Below are 17650 nucleotides of genomic sequence, written 5' to 3'. Positions count from 1 at the left end.
CCAAGCAAAAGGTTATCAGAGCATGGATAACTGTAGCTAGGCTATCTCTGTCCAGATAAGGTTGTAGTTGGTACATCAGCCTAGAGGCACACAGGCGCCATGCTGGACTTGCTTTGCAGGCCTCTCTTCTAAATTGATTTTGGGAGATTTTGATTATAAAACGGTTGCTGTGAATTGGCAGTAATAGAAAAGCTGATGGCTTTTACAAAATGTGTACCTGCAAAGGACTGCAGGGGAAATCAAATGATTTTTAGGGTTTTTCTAGAAGCCAAGGTAGATGATACAGAAGTACTTTGTAAAATCTGTTCTGTCTGCATTTTGTGGATTGTCAGGTACCTTTCCTTCTGTTGTCCGCTCATTGGCAGAATTGGATTTTTTCCAAATTTGCACAAATTTGCAAATGCACAAATCCCCCCCCCCCCCCCAATGTACATTTTCAGGCTTTAGCCTATGGGGGAAATGTGCATTTTCATCCAGCAGTTTTTTATTTTATGTATTTTTCTACAACTAAATTTGTGTAAAATTCCGGAAATTAAAAAAAAAAATACCCTGGAATCTGTGCAACTCAGGAAAAACTGGTCTGTTGTGGAAACTGCGGGTTGGATTCATAGAAATTTGAACTCATTTGATTCCACTGCAGATTTCTCCAACATCCCTAATGATACACTAAATGTGTGATCCTGTCTTGTTTTTAATCACTTCTCAAGCACTTAAAATGTACTAAGCACTATACATGGATTAACAACATCGCAGTCCCTGCTGCAGCTTTATGATTTAAAAGTCACAACACAAAAAGAAAAAGAGACAGGGAGGGCAGAGGAAAACAAGGAAACTCAGGCACCAGTTCTTAAAGTCACATAGTAGTTCTTACAATAACCGGCTTGAATGGAAAAAGTCCAGGGAGGGAAGTAGCGAAATGGAGCTGATCTCTTGGCCGAGCTGATGCAGAGGGGCTCTGCTTCCCATCCCTCCCTCTGCTGAAGCCTGGTGGGATGGCAGCTAAAAGATGACAGTTGAGGAATTGTTGTACGTACTTCAAATTTAAAAGGTGAAAGAATGTAGCTACTGTAGCCTTCCCTCGCCCCCCTCCAGACCAGGACCATGGCATGTAGGGAAGTGGGTTTAATACTCCTCCATGTTCCTTGAGTAAACATTGCTTCTCTTCCCCCACTCTGAAAGCTGCTATTTGCTCTGGGAGGGAAGTAAGTATGGCTGCAAGTAGCAGCTGCTGGAAAGGGGTTTGTCAGGAAAATGACGCCGCAGGGAGAGATTAAATCCCTGTCTCATGGCACCATGGTCCCAATCCAGATTTTTTTATATAGTCAAAGATATCCAAATGTGATTATGTAGTTAATGCCTCATCTAATTTTTAAAAATGGATTGTCTAACTGCAGGACCCATTTCTGTATTGCTTTGCTTATGAAGTGCATCAAAATGACTGAACTCTAGCTGCATTGTCATTACTTCATTTTCTAGTTGCTTGTTCTTACCCTAAATAAGAATGTTTAAGTAGTGTTCTAAGTCTATCAGGGCTTAATTAGACACAGTGTTAAATTGCATGAGTGCAGTTAACTTGCACATTTTTTGTTATGTAAAATAGCAGCTCTCAGGACTGGGGGCGGGGCGGAGTGGGGGGGCAGTTTAATCTCTCCCTGTCACCATGTTACACTCAATTTGCGGGTCTTATGGCAGTGAGTGAGACACTAGCACATGTATTTGCATAGAATCATAGAATAGTAGGGTTGGAAAGGGCCTACAAGGCCATCAAGTCCAACCCGCTGCTCAATGCAGGAATCCAAGTCAGAGCATCCCTGACAAATGGCTGTCCAGCCTCGTTTTGAAGGCCTCCAGTGTGGGAGAGCCCACCGCCTCCCCAGGTAATTGGTTCCATTGTCGTATTGCTCTTACAGTCAGGAAGTTTTTCCTGCTGTTCAGCCGGAATATGGCTTCCTGTCACTTGAGCCCATTATTCTGTGTCCTGCACTCTGGGATGATCAAGAAGAGATCCTGGCCTTCTTCTCTGTGACAACCTTTCAAGTACTTGAAGAGTGCTATCAACTCCCTACGTAGCTTTGATTGAGGGGTTTCACCAGTGATGTAAGGGAGCCAGAGCTAGCAAGGATGCGGCGGTGGGGCTTTTCAAACTGGGGATGCTGACGCCCCCTGCCACCTTGCTCAGAATGCCCTGTTCCCTCTCAGCTTAGCTGCGGTCCTCACAGTAGCTGGAGGGAAATGGATTTTCCCAGCAACAATAGATTGCTCCCTGTTGCATCGCAATGTATTTTCGGGTGGCTTGGCACAGTCCCAGTAGTAGTACAGTTGTGTTTTGATGACTGTCCTTCTTGTTTTCTTTTACCATCTAACTTTAAAGAGCCAGTAGCTCTTTAAGGGCAAGAAGGGGAGAAACACACAGCTGCTCTGTAGAAGCCGTGCATGGACTTTCTTTCTCTGAAGTCCTCGTTCCCCTCTTCTCAGCACTGGTTCGGCCTCATCTGGAGTGCTGTGTCCAGTTCTGGGCACTGCACTTTAAGAAGGATGCAGACAAGCTGGAGTGGGTTCAGATGAGGGCAACGAAGATGATCAGGGGACTGGAAACAAAGCCCTGTGAGGAAAGACTGAAAGAACTGGGCATGTTTAGCCTTGAGAAGAGAAGCCTGAGGGGAGATAGGATAGCGCTCTTCAAGGACTTGAAAGGTTGTCCCAGAGAGGAAGGCCAGGATCTCTTCTCGATCATCCCAGAGTTCAGGACACGGAATAATGGGCCCAAGGTACAGGAAGCCAGATTCCGGCTGAACATCAGGAAAAACTTCCTGACCGTTAAAGCAATACTACAATGGGACCAATTCCCTAGGGGGGTGGTGGGCTCTCCCACCCTGGAAGCGTTCAAGGTGAAGCTGGGCAGCCGTCTGTCAGGGATGGTTTGACCTGGACTCCTGCATTGAGCAGGGGGTTGGACTCGATGGTCTTATAGACCCCTTCCAACCCTACTATTCTATGATTCTATCTCTCCTGGGTCAAGGTGGTCCCTTTGGGGGCTGAGCTGGCTAAGGGAAATCTGCCCTGGGTTGCTGGGGCTGGGCCTTAAAAGGAGGTCGAGGGAGAGGGGTGGTGTCTCTTTGTCATAGTGGTCTTGGATTGCTGTTGGCTGGACGCTATCCTGGGAGATCTGTACCTAGGTATGTGAAAGGACAGGCTAGCTAGTTTGCTTATTTTGCTTGGAGGTGCGGTATAAAGGCTCTCTGTATATGCTCGGGTTTCCTTGCAAGTTTTCAGCTTTGTAATCCGCTGTATAACCTACCACCTCTAATTCTCCCTTCCCTCCATCCTTTTCCCTATAATAAACAGTTATCCAACCTGAAGTTGGTGTGATCCTTTCCTGTCAACCTCAGTGCTAAATTCAGTGCCTCCTGGCAGGAAAGGGAGATTACTGGGTGTATTTTGGGGCTTGAGTCCAGGTTTGGCCTGGCCTGCCTTGCAGGGGCGTTGGGGTTAGCTCCAGCACTCCTTCATGCCATGTTTATTCAGAACTGCTTTTGAAACCACTCTGAGCTGAAACGCCTTCTGACTGGAAGGTGGGCTCTAGTGGTGTCCAAGAAACCAAAGCCCCCAATGAGCTTGTGGAGATTGGTGAGCAATTCTGGCTCCTGGGTGTAGTAATTTAGCCATCCGTATTTAAAGCCACCATGGTGCTGTACAGTCCTCCTTTAAGGACTTCCCTAGGACAGCAGATTTCCCTCTGTAGCCTGCCAGGTTTCACTCGCAATAAGGAAATGCTATTTTTGTTAGCTGGTTATCTGTACCTGGCACAACTGACGAAGCTTCTTCTGTGACTCAAAGCGACTGGAGCATCTTCCAAATGAATACTGACCGCTATTCATAGGCTGCCAACTAAATGGTAGGTTTATCTTGGATTGAATGTCTTCTCCTGGCTCTCTTGGAGTTGATTTTGGGACATAACTTAACACTGCTTTCCAAGTTCTTCAGAAAGGAATCTGACTTCTATGCAGAATAAACTTCCGTCTAAAAACGGTAAAACTTCCATATCCTCACTTCCTATCATACAGATATTGGGGGGGGGGGGAGTTGTGCACAAAATTAAGAGTGACTAATTATGATTTACCACACACACGCTCACACACACACAGAGTAGTATCCCTGGGATATCTAAATGATTTCCTCACAAATAGTCATTGTTTCTTGACAATTGATGTACTGATATAGCTGCTAAAATAATGGTGACACACTGGGGTCTTTCAAAAGTCTCTACAGTGAAGGAGTGCTTAAACAAGATTTGTCAGATAGCCAGACTATCAAAATTGAATGAGATGATAAACAAGATGAATTATAATTATAATAATAATTATTATTATATAATTTATTGTCCATTTATTGACTGTTGGAAACAAAAACATGATATTGATATATATATATATTTGCTTTTTGATGATTTAGTATTTATTTTGACATAATTATGTTTATATTCTTACTTGGCATTTTATATTTAATTTTTTTTTAAAGCACTACATAAAAACCTTCTGACAGAGGGGGATGCAGCAGTACCGGAAATCAGACTTCTTGTATTTGTTTTGTTAGCTTTTTACTATCGTTACAAAGCATTTCTCTCTCTCTCTCTCTTTCTCTCAGCACTCCTTCTTGAGATTTTTTGGGCAATGCAATAATATTGACAGAGAAATGAGGAAATGCTTAAAGAAAGAGGTAAGCCACTAACAGTTGAAATATTCACAAGCATTCAGTTGCATGTCTTCTTCTGAGTCTAGACCAGTCTTCCCCAACTCCCATCATCCCCAGCCAGTGCTGAAGATGATGGGAGGGCAGTAGGTTGGGGAAGGATGGTTGGTCTAGGTTCTTCCTGGGAATTTTAAACAATGCTCACGTCTAGACTTCGACTATGAAACCACCTCCAGGGATAAAATGTTATTTTATGCTTGTGAAGCTGTGCAAAGGTTGCAGCATGACTGAGGCAAATGTTGTACAAAGAATACAGATTATGCCCCGTGCTCTCAGTTCATGTAGTCGTAATCCCTTAACCATGGTTACAGGGTCAGGCTGTGGGGTTGTGCACCTGCAAATGCTGACCCCACCCACATGATCTCCTCCCCTTCTGTCCAAAGGCCTTATAGCAGGGGGAGGTTCCGTTCCGGATGTTTAGGATGACAGCTCTCATAATCCCTGACCATTGGCCATGCTAGCCGGGGGCTGATGGGAATTGTAGTCCCAAGCATTTAGAGGGCATCAGGTCGCCTACCCTTAGACCAGGGGTTGGGAAGCCGCTCTGAGCCCCAGGGCCAAATTCTGATTTGGAGAAGCTCTGTGGGGTTGTATTTCAGTGGTGAGTGGGGCTAGAAGGTAAAATGGGGCTACGGCGAGGGGGAAGAAGCCAAAGGCAAAAGGGATGGGGTCAGAAATAATAAAAAAAAACAGCATAGCAAAACTTGCAAGCATCGTACGGCCAGGAACTCGGCCTTAGGGAAGGCATTCCAATCTTTTAGAATGGGGGAAAAACTGCACAGAAGCCAGGAAACCCCAAATGGTGGGTGGTTGGTGGAAGGGAGACTGGCCATCTGGAGACTCCAGAGGGCCAGATTTGGCTTCCAAGAGGGCCAGATTTGGCCTCTGGGCCAGAGGTTGCTCACCCCTGCCTTAGACTGTTTTCCCCTAGTGGTTTCTAGTAATCCGGTGGTAGTTCTGTGTGCATCTACCTATACAGGGCTGGGTCTGTTTTCTCCCATGGAATTTGGCTTTCTAATTTGTACAGCTTTTACTTTAGGTGGTTTGCTACTCCTCTTGGTTTAAAAATGTATAGAAAGTGGCCCTGTTCAGATGTAACTTGGGGAAGGGTGGTCAGGCTAACCATGGTGCATGGTGGTTACCACTAATCACATCGTGTGCTCCTGCCACACGTGCACCGAACTACAGCCCACAGCAGGGTTAGCCTAACCATCCCCCGTCCCGCAAAACCCTGCAGTGCTCCAGCCGGGCCACCATGCATCCCAGCGCCCTCAGCGGAGCAAGCGGCCATCTTGGCAGGCAGGGATGTTTTTGCTTTCTGCAGTGGCCGCAAGTGTTTGTGCCTGGGAATGCGAAGTGCTTAAGGTCGCTGTGCTGATAACAGAGGCGTGGGATCGAAAACATCTTTGTTCCCCGCACACTTCTCCAATTTTGTACTGCGAGCGGGGACAGAGATTGAGGAGGCTGGCTCTCGGTTGCTGCGTCATGTGTTGCTAGGTAGATTTCGACCATGGAGATCTTGCATGCTGGCAGGAGCAGCAGGGCTGTTTTTGGCTGCTCTTGCCACAGAGCTCTGTGGTAGCGCTCGGTTAACCATGGGGGCCTGACAGATAACATGCTAAACCACAGTACAGGCCTCTAACCCTACTGCAGCACGTGGTTAGTGTGAGCGTGGTTACACCGTGGTTATGTAGCCACCATGATTGGGAAAAATGCCCCACAGACAACAGGCTAAGCCGTCATAGTTAGCTCAAAACACTTTTTTTTTTAAAGAACAACAACTTTTTATTCTATTTTTTATCTTTATAAATGAAATAAACAGTACCAACAACCTAATCAGTAACTACAATTTCCCAACAATACAGTATTCTTAGGAGGACACAGCAATAACGAAAGAGAGAGAAAAAAAGAAAGAAAGAAAAAAGAAAACAGAAGAAGGAGAAGGAAGAAAAAAGCATGAAAAACAGTTATTTAAAAGGATTAAATTTAAACTCCTTTACACAGAAACTTCAAATCCCATTAGTTAGCTCAAAACACTTAACCATCATCGCTTAGTTTTATGTCTGAACAGGGCCAGTATGTTCTTGAAATCATAGGAAAGCAAGTGGCGCTTTGGAAAAGCCTTTTTTGTTGTTCATTTCTTGAACACTGTGTTCAACCGAAACCAAATGGAATTGCTAATGATGCACATTAAATAATCCTAGTGTGCTTTTTTTTTTTTTTTTTACCAATCCAAATCTAATTGGTGTTCTACAAAAAAAACATTTATTCCCTTCCTTGAGTGATAAACCTCATGCCGCATTTTAAATGCAGCAACATAACTTATCCATTATTCATTCATCGCCTTGTTTTCCTTCCAGTACCAAGAAAGCAGAGCCAAGAACCAAGCGCATGCAGCACAGATGAGAGAGAAACTGCAGAATCGTTCTGAACGCTAGTCCAGCTGGTGATGGGCAAATTGTACATCATTTGTCTCATGCCTTCTGGACTCCTGAACGCAGAAAACTATTTAATCCAAAAAGTTTGTAATAAAAATGACTGTGGTTGGCTCTTGAGCGGTCTTGGATACATTTTGATTGTTTCACGTAGAGCTGAGAACATAAGAACAGCCCCGCTGGATCAGGCCACTGGTCTAGTCCAGCGTCCAGTTTGAAACAGTGGCCACCCAGCCTCTGAGCTGCCCCCAAGCAAGACATGAGACTATGGCCTTCTCCCACCGTTGATCCCCAGTGACTGGTATTTAGCGTCCGGTGCCTCTGATCTTGGAGGGTGATATATTGCCATTGTGGCTAGCAGCCACTGATAGTCTTGGACTATAATTGCTTCCAGGGTTTGTCTGTGGGAGAGGGACAGTAGCTCAGAGGTACAGCAGATGCATGGCACGTAGAAGATTCCCGGTTCAGTCCCTCGCATCTCCAGTGAAAAAGCTATCAGGTGCCAGGGCTGAGCAAGGCCTCTAGAGAGCCGCTATCAATCAGAATAAACAATATTGGGCTGGATGGACAAATAGTGTGACCTGGTATAAGACAACTTCCTATGTTCTTTCCTATGTAAAAGTATTTATAATTTTTATTTATAGAGGAAACCAGGGAAATGCTACGAACATCTGTACACACACACACACACGCTCTTTTGAAAGCAATAAAACAAGGACTTATTGAGGTATAGGCCTGGTTCACGCGTCATGACAATTCAAAGTACAGGTTGAGTATGGATTGCTGTGGAATCATGGTTTGTTGTTGAATCGTGGGTTGTCACATGTGGACCTTGCACTATGGTTTAACTCTGGGTTCTTAACCACAAACAGTCCTGGGTTTACAATCCAATAACAAACCATAGATTCTCTTTCGTAGTTAAACCATAGTGTAGCATTCCTACATAGCGACAACCCATGATTTAACCACAACCCATAGTCCTCCCATACTCAGGGATGGTGTTACATGCAAACCAAGCCATTGGCTGGCTTCACACATAACATTAACCCATGGTTTGGGTTGAATTCTGCTAACCCAGCAGCGCTAACAAACCATGGTTTGTTAATGACGAACAACCCAGGAAGAGAACTCATGGTTTGTTGTTGGGTTGTGAACTTTGTGTTGCTTAAACCATGGGTTGTGGATATGTGTAAGCCCAGAACCATGGGTTGTTTCGCCAGGCTACAGAAGCACTGGGCAAGAGTAGTAAAAAAAGAAAAGAAAAAAAGTGCACCGCTGCTCTACATGTGAATGTTATAGTGCCACAAAGGCATTTGGGATACAGGGAGGAAGTGGGCGAAGGAGGGGGGAAACGTACAACCCAGGGATTAAGAAAACAAATCACAGTTTGTTTGATTGTCTGCAGACAAATCCTGGGTAGGATAACAAACCAAGGATTAATCATGGATTAGCATTATGTGCAAACCAGGTCATTGTTTAGTGATCAGAAACATGCCATGGTAAGCCTCTGGCTTGTGCCTTTCCCCTGCCCTCCGCTTTCCTCCCCATTCATTCACAAGAAGTGGAGAATGAAAGTGACTTACGCTCAGTTGTAAGAACAAACCACAACTTTGTGTTAACTTGTTCCAGCCAAAGTTAGTTAAACCAGGACCTGAGAGAATGGTTTGATCCTGGTTTGTTTTAATTAGTTTAGAACATACCATGGTTTCCTGAGTTCATATGTAACACAGAACTGTGGTTTGTTCTAAAGTGAGAGCAGGAGCTTTCCTGCTTCTCTTGTTGCGTGAAGGAGGGGAGCGGTAGCATGTGAGCCCAGGGATCTCTGTGACTTGTTTATGAGCACCTAAACCATCATTTGGGCCATGACTGATTGTCTGAACTGGGCCATTGGGTTGCTGTGAGTCAAGTGTAACATATGTGTTCTTTGTGGATTACAATAAAATGTGGTGCCTAACTTGCGAAGTGCCTTCCATAATTCAGTATTATGTCATACTGGCCTAGTTCACACATAAGGACAATCCACAATATGGGTTGTTTATTTATTTATTACATTTCTGTACTGCTCAATAGCTGAAGTCCCTGGGCAGTTCACAACAATTGTTGTTGAAACATGGATTTTTTGTTGAATCGTGGGTTGTCGTTTCGTGCTAACCCTGCGCTATGTTTTAACTATGGGCTGTTAACCTTGAACACCCCAGGTAGAGAACCCATGGTTTGTTGTTGCTTTGCGAGCTCTGGGTTGTTCGTGTAGAGCAATGTTGCAGATATGTGTTGTTGCTGTTTTTCTTTCTTTGGTTGTGTGTGTGTGGTTTTTTAGCGCTTCTGTTGTATTTTGAGTTATCTACATTGTCTTCTAAGAAAATTGAGTTTCACTGATTGGTTTATAGTCTTGCTCTGAGTTCTTCACACTGGATGTTTTGGGTTGCTGCCTATCTCAACCCTTTTGGAGTCTTGGCTTAAGCAGACTATTTTACCACCTTTACCGTGTCTTGCTTCTAATTCTAACGTCACTGCTAATAAAAGCCCCATCGTAAAGGTGTTTTATACATGAGCTGTGCTCAGTTATGGTGTTTGGAATATCACGCTCCCCAGATAATCGCATTAAATCAAAGCACTGACATTTATGGTGCACTAAACTCCCGTCATGTGAGGTTGCAACTGGGAGATGCTGCAGCTTGTGACTGTATCTGAAATGGAAATCCACCACAATAAAATAAAATGTCTCGAAAAAGAGCACTGTATGAAGTAAATAGTTATATATGGCACTTAAGAACAGCTGTACTGGATTAGAGCAACCAACTATAAAGCCACGTTTTTGCTGCTGCTTGGGACCTGGGTATCTGAAGGGATGCTTGATTCCACATCAGCCTGTCCATATGCTAAGCTCGTTGATGAAGACACTTCTCCAAGTGAACGGTGGAGACAGCATTCTTAGTGGCACCCTGTGACATATGCCTGTTATATTGATGTATGTGCTTGCATCGTTAAATGTGACCCAAGTAAGATAGGGTTAATAGAGGGTTAGGGGGGGAGTGACAGGTAGGAGGGGCTTGTGTGTTGGTGCAGAATCTGAGATTATAAAAGGAGAGAGCTGACTGTTAGAAGTCAGACAGGGCCTTAGGGACTGAGGAAGCTACATCCGGTGAGTGGCGTTTTGGGACTAGGATTTAGAAGGGATAGAGCAGGTAGGTATGTTGGACCAAGCGTAGATGGATCAATAATAATAACAACATAACTCTTTTATTAAATACATTTTAATTTGTTTGTTTTTAACACAAAAAAACCACATGCTGGTTTGTGCTATTGTGTTACCAATTAGAAAAACATATTTCCTAGTTACTTCTCCGGAATTGGGTAGAGGGAACCAATTGGGCGTATTGGGTGTCTCTTTAACCCAGAGAGTAAGAGGGGCTGAAGCTTGGTGTGTCAGTGAGGACAACTGACCCAGTGGAGGCAGACGTCCTGAGCGGGGGTTTCTTCTCAGTTTCATCAGGTGGAAGCTGGAGAAGGTAGAACGCAGGGCAGCGATATCACACACCCCGTCTGTGGAATTCCCTTCCAAACTGGCTCCTGGAAGAAGCATCTACCGCTATCTTCTCAGCACCAGACGGAGACAGATCTCTTTGTCCTCCCAGGCTTCAGAAAAGTGACACCAAATCGAGAGGTGTGACATTAAATATGTCTGTATTCAATGTGCAGGTTTTTGTTTTGTTTTTTTAAAAAAATGTAAATAGCATTATAACTTTGGGGTGGGGGCTGATAATTAACAGGATTAGAGCAAGTGTGGGTATTTCTTTCCCATTGGAATCAATGGGAAGGAAGTTATGTATACCACTTCTAGGGCTGGCGTATACCACTTCCACCTGTGTTAGGGGCATCTCTCAGGACCAGGAGAGCTTTTGATGTGCCCATAAGACACCTCCCAATCTGCCCCTTTTATACCTCAGTCAGTGTTAGAGCAGCAAAGGCTGTGGAGCTTTCCACAGGAGGGACATCCGTTTTGGCAGTTGGCCTCTGTACACCACCACATTGAAGTTGAAAGGAAACACACCCAGATGGGAGCGAAGTCAGGACTTTCAGCTGTAATTCAAGGGGTGTGACAAAAGTGGGGCACTAACCATTCAGGAAGTACCGCCAGTGGTATACCCCCCCCCATCATTGGTAGCTCATAAGTAATGGAACGAATGGCTGACAAGCAGCTGCATGGCCAGGTGCGGCCTGTTTACTGGGTACCCCTTGACCAATCAAGCAGATAAAAGGCCTGGAGGTGGTTCTGAGTGTTACATTTGCATTTGGTAGCTGTTCACTGGAACTCCCAACATGAGGTCCAAAGAGGTGTCCATGCGAGCGAAGGAGGCCATCATTAGGCTGAGGAAACAAAATAAACCCATCAGAGAGATTGCAAAAACAGTGGGAGTGGCCAACACAACAGTTTGGAACATCCTGAAAAAGAAGGAATTAACTGGCAGGTTCAGCAACAGCAAAAGGCCTGGCAGACCACGGAAGGCAACTAAAGTGGATGACCGCAGAATTCTGGTCATGGTGAAGAGGAACCCTTTCACAACATCTAGCCAGGTCAAGAACGCTCTTGCGGAGGTAGGCATGTCATTGTCAACATCTACAGTCAAGAGACGGCTTTATGAATGTAAATACAGAGGCTTCACAACAAGGTGCAAACCACTGGTAATGCTCAAGAACAGACAGGCCAGATTAGCCTTTGCCAGAAAACACCTAAAAAAGCCTGCCCAGTTCTGGAATAAGATTCTTTGGACTGATGAAACCAAGATTAACTTGTACCAAAATGATGGGAAGAGAAAAGTATAGAGAAGGAAAGGAACAGATCATGATCCAAAGCATACCACATCAACTGTCCAACATGGTGGAGGCAGTGTTATGGCATGGGCATGTATGGCTGCCAATGGAACTGTGTCACTGGTGTTTATTGATGACCTGACTGCTGATAAAAGCAGCAGGACGAATTCTGAAGTGTATAGGGCTATACTTTCTGCTCAGATTCAGCCAAATACCGCCAAACTGATATTATTTATTTATTTATTTCATTTCTATACCACCCAATAGCCGAAGCTCTCTGGGCGGTTCACAAAAATTAAAACCAAACAACACACAATAAAACAATTTAAAATATATAGAACATTAAAACCACAATATAACAATACAACCACAATAAAACCTAGCAGCAGTGCAGGAGTTTAAAATACAGATTTAAAACAGCAAAGCTAAACATTTAGAAAGCTAAAATGCTAAAATGCCTGGGAAAATAAAAAGGTCTTCACCTGGCGCTGAAAGGAATACAATGTAGGTGCCAGGCGAACCTCACTAGGGAGCTCATTCCAGAGCCGGGGTGCCACAGCAGAAAACGCCCTCCTCCTAGTAGCCACCCGCCTCACTTCCTTTGGCATGGGTTCACGGAGAAGGGCCGCTGAGGATGATCTTAAGGTCCAGGCAGGCACATATGGGAGGAGGCGATCCTTCAGGTAACCTGGCCCCAAGCCATTAAGGGCTTTGAATATTAACACCAGCACTTTGAATCGGGCCCGGAAATGGACTGGCAGCCAATGCAGCTGGAAAAGTACTGGCGTAATATGAGCTCGCAGGCCAGTCCCTCTTAACAATCTTGCCGCCCTATTTTGGACCAGCTGAAGTTTCTGGACCGTTTTCAAAGGCAGCCCCACGTATAACGCATTGCAGTAATCCAGACGAGAAGTTATCAGAGCATGGATAACTGTAGCTAGGCTATCTCTGTCCAGATAAGGGCGTAGTTGGTATAACAGCCTAAGCTGATAAAAAGTGCTCCGTGCCACTGAGTGCACCTGTGCCTCAAGTGACAGTTCTGGATCCAAGAGCACCCCCAAACTACGAACCTGATCCTAGGTTGAATATCACCTAGCCGGGCAGACGAACCACCCACTAACAGTACCTTTGTCTTTTCTGGATTGAGTTTCAGTTTATTGGCCCTCATCCAGTCCATTACCGTGCCCAGGCACTGATTCAGAACAGCCGCTGCCTCACCTGGTTTTGATGAGAAAGAGAGGTAGAGCTGGGTGTCATCTGCATATTGATGGCACCTCAGCCCACACCTCTGGATAACCTCTCCCAGCGGTTTCATGTAGATGTTAAACAGCATGGGGGATAAAATAGAGCCCTGTGGAACCCCATGGCACAATTGCCATGGCACAGAGCAATAATCCCCCAGCACCACCTTCTGGAATCGGCCATCCAAGTAGGAACGGAACCACTGTAGTGCAGTGCCTCCAACTCCTAACCCAGACAACCTATGATAGGACGCGGCTTCATATTGCAGATGGATAATGACCCAAAACATACAGCAAAAGGTACCCAAGAGTTTCTCCAGGCAAAAAAGTGGGATGTTCTTCAGTGGCCAAGTCAGTCACCTGATCTCAACCCAATAGAGCGTGCTTTTCACTTACTGAAGACAAGACTGAAGGCAGAAAGACCCACAAACAAGCAGCAGCTGAAGGCAGCTGCAGTGAAGGCCTGGCAAAGCATCTCGAGGGAAGAAACTCAGCATTTGGTTATGTCCATGGGTTCCAGACTTAAGGCAGTCATTGACTGCAAAGGATTTTCATCCAGGTATTAAAGGCGATACTTAAATTTGAAATGATGTTGGTTTGTTCCATTACTTATGAGCCACCAACGATGGGTGTGTGTGTATGCCACTGGCCGTACTTTCTGAATGGTTAGTGCCCCACTTTTGTCAGCAGAAAGTCCTGACTTCGCTCCCATCTGGGTGTGTTTCCTTTCAACTTCAATGTGGTGGTGTACAGAGGCCAACTGCCAAAACAGTTATCCTTGTTCCAATATTTCTGGCCTTGACTGTATGTGCAAAGTTGTTGGTAGGGATTGATTCAAAAGTGCAAAAATTAATGTGGTATAGTCATTTCACGAAACAGTACCATTTTGGAACGTTTGCTTGTCTGAAGTGTTCCCATATCAAAATTGTATCCCTTCTGTAAAACTTACATGATGGGAGGGTAGGCTTGTTTGCCCCGGATGAATAAAGATGTCACATGAGGGTGGGTTTTGAGGTGGGCATGCTTTCAGACTGGCTAGCCATCATGTGAAATATGATGTGGTATGGTCACTTGAGAAGACTTCACCATGTTGATTCCTGCCTGTTTGGGATGGGCCTTTCAAGGCGAATGATCGAGCCACAAGAAGGGTTGGGCTGGTTTGCATGTTGTATTTGTTTGCCAAAAAGCACTTTGCATCATTGCGATGAACCTGGTGTCGACTTCACCCTTCCTGGGCCAGCAGCCAGTGCCTGGCAGAGTTATGAATTAAAAATAAAATGAGTATTTATAGGTCTGCTACATAATACCCGTTTTATGTGAGCTACTTATGTAGGATTCAGCTTTGCCTAGCCTTGTCCAGTCCAGCAAAAGTAATGAAGAGAAGTGCAAATATTAGCATATACAATCTCTCCATGTTCCCACGATTCTCTGTATTCCCTATATAAAACACACAAATATTGGACTCTGTGTCAAACATATATTGAACATGTTAAGGGGCTGCTGGAGCTGAGTGGCAGAGCACATGCTTTGCAGGCAGAGAGTTCAATACCTTCCACTCCCAGGAACTCCTGGGCCTGGCAAAGACTCCTGCCTGAAACCCTGGAGAGCCACAGCCAGTCAGTGTAGACTAGGAGTGGGCAACCTGTTGCCCAAGGGCTGCTTAATTTCATGCAGGTGGGACTGGGAGGGGGAGCCCAGAGGGGGAGAAGAAGGGCAGGAGGAGAGAAGAAAACCACGGGGGAAAGGGCAAAATGCACAGGGTGATTGAAGGAGCTGAGGGAATCCCTCTGTAAGTGATCAGTTCAGACCTCTGGCAAGAGTGATCTGCCCCTCCCTCAGCAGCCTTCTGGGTGGGGAGGGAGAGAGAGAAGGAAGGGGTGTTAGAAAAAAAAGAGAGAGAAGGGATGAGAGAGGGGAGAGGTTGGCAGAAAGAGAAAGAAGGGTGGTAGAGAGAGGGGGGAAGAGGGTGTTAGGAAAATAGAGAAGGGATGAGAGGTGGAGAGAGAGGAGATGTTGGCAGAAAGGACATGTTGCAGGTATCAGAAGAAAAGAAATAGAAGGATTGGAAAAGAGAGAGAAGGGATGAGAGAGAGAGGAGAGGTTGGCAGAAAGCGAGAGAGATGGTGGGGGATATCAGAAAAAAGAAAGAAGAGGTTGGAGAGACAGAAGGGGTGTTAGAAAAAGAGAAAAAGGATGAAGGGGAGAGAGAAGAAAGGTTGGCAGATAGAGAGAGGGGGATATCAAAAAGAGAGAGAGAGAGAAAGGGTGGGAAAGAGGAAGAAAGAAAGGACGAAAGAGTGTCCCTGACCATTTTTGTCTCTGGCACTGCCCACAACTACTATGTGGCCCCTGAGAGGTTACCCCCAGCGACTGCAGCCCTCAACAGAAAGGAAGTGCTCTACCCATGGTATAGGGAATGCTAAGCTAGATAGACCAGTGGTGTGACTCAGTAGGGGAGTACACACCGGGGGGGTGGGGGAGGTCCTCCCATCTTGGATCCTAGCGTGTACATCTGTACATGTGAATAACGTCCCACAAACATCCAATAGACAGGGCATATTTCCGTGTTCATGCAACATAAACACATTTGTTGTAGTGACTAAAACTCGTGCATTGCTTCCCGCTGCCCAAAGCGGCCTTGTATGCTATTTGCTGATTGGCTTTATGCGTTTTGAGCGTTAAGTTTAGATTTCAGTCTCAGCTGTCAGCACAGACAGCCTCCAGGTGGGGAGCAAAGGGGGATGCATCCCCTGGACCCATACTTGAGTTACCTACTTGCTCGCGCCCCCTGTTGTTACCTGAAGGAAAGGCACTTTCCCATACAAGTGATAACGGAATTATAGACTATTAGTATTATTATTAGCAGAGACACTGACATCACCTGCCATCCCACCCCCACCCCCTCAGACTTCCCTGTTCCCTCTCAGCTTAGCTGCAATCCTCACAGTAGCTGGAGAGAAATAGAATTTCCCAGCAACAATATATTGTTCCCTGTTGCGTTGCAATGTATTTGGGGGGGATGGTGGCCTGGTCTTGAGTGGGCAATTAAGTTCCGTTGGCTTTACAAAAGACCTGCTCCTGGTAGAGATGACAACTGCTAGAACCTGCTTGTTGACATGGATCAACGCAGTTGCCTGAATTTTTGGACTCTGATGATGTCATGGCTTTTGGGACTGTTGTGATGACCATCTGCACTTGTTTTATTTCTTTTATCTTTTTATCATTTTATCTTTGATTGTTCACCGATCTCGAAACCGTTTAGATGTGGAACGGCATATAAATGCTGTAAATAATAATAAAACAATCTACTGTCCCCCTGGCCCAACTTTTAAAACCACGAGACGTCAAGGGAAGAAGAGGAAAGCTTTGTAGGATTGGAATACGCTTGTAGTCTCCTGGGTTGCAGTGTGCAATAGAGATCAAAGGTGGGGAGGAGTACAGAATGTCTTCATGTTTAGCTGACTGTAGACAAACAGCAAGGCACTCACAAGAGACAGCACTCCAGAGAAAAACCAATTAGAGCATTTCTCTGAGACTATTGTTCCCTGAAATTGGACACTGGGACTCAATCCTCCAAGGATCTGAAAAAAAAAAAAAACACCTGGCAGCTTTGGAGTTGTTTCCACTTCCCATTTCCAACCACACAAATTATCACTGGTGGCAAAAGTGGATTCGATGTTTTAGGGGAGAGCTGGTGAACACAAGAGCAGCGGCCTGCTGGATCACACTAAGGGTCCAACTAGTCTTTCATTCGGTTTGCCAGAGTTGCCAACAAAATGCCAGTGGGAAGCCCACACGCAGGACACGAGAGCTACAGACTCCCCTGCCCCACACACACTTTGCTGCTCAAACATACGCTGCATCTGAACCTGTACTGCATTGCAGTGGTTTATTTATTTATTTCATGTCTATACTGCCCAATTGCTGAAGCTCTCTGGGCGGTTCTGCTCCTACTTGCATGGCTGATTCCAGAAGGTGGTGCTGGGGGATTATTACTCTGTCCTTTGGCAGTTATGTTATGGCATTCCACAGGGCTCGGTTTTATTCCGCCATGCTGCTCAACATCCGCATGAAACCACTGGGAGAGATTATCCAGATATGTGGGCTGAGGTATCAGCAAAATGCAGATGACACCCACCTCTGTCTCTCCTTTTCATCAAATCCAGGTGAGGCAGTGGGTATTCTGAATCAGTGCCTAGGTGCAGTAATGGATTGGATGAGGGCCAATAAATTGAGACTCAATCCAGACAAGATGGAGGTACAGTTAGTGGGGGGTTCATCTGCATGGCTAAGTGGTGTTCAACCTGTTCTGGAGGGGGTTGCGCTCCCCCTAAGGGATCAAGTGTGTAGTTTGGGAGTACTCTTGAATCCAGCATTGTCAGTGGAGTCACAGGGGGCCTTGGGGGCAGACAG

General features: G+C 45.4%; 1 protein-coding gene across 16 annotated transcripts in view; it reads left to right on the top strand.

Moving 5' to 3' along the window:
- Nucleotides 1–17650, top strand: part of CMC2 (C-X9-C motif containing 2) — a 69990-nt gene that overhangs the window by 21602 nt on the left and 30738 nt on the right. For 6 of the 16 annotated variants that reach the window (XM_084811953.1, XM_084811956.1, XM_084811958.1 and 3 more), the window contains 3 exons: nt 4645–4716; nt 10669–10848; nt 17270–17459. In XM_084811953.1, the coding sequence (XP_084668079.1) occupies nt 4645–4716; nt 10669–10848; nt 17270–17368 (351 nt within the window). In that variant the 3' untranslated portion in view covers nt 17369–17459. Of the gene's footprint in view, nt 1–4644; nt 4717–7109; nt 7305–10668; nt 10849–17269; nt 17460–17650 lie in introns of those variants that run through there. The other 10 variants (XM_084811964.1, XM_084811967.1, XM_084811966.1 and 7 more) reach the window with 3 other exon arrangements.

The sequence above is a fragment of the Heloderma suspectum genome, chromosome 8, assembly GCF_057233095.1.
Source record: "Heloderma suspectum isolate Gila_16-S chromosome 8, 16-S_ref, whole genome shotgun sequence".
Classification (NCBI taxonomy): domain Eukaryota; kingdom Metazoa; phylum Chordata; class Lepidosauria; order Squamata; family Helodermatidae; genus Heloderma; species Heloderma suspectum.
This window is presented reverse-complemented; position numbering and strand designations above follow the sequence as displayed.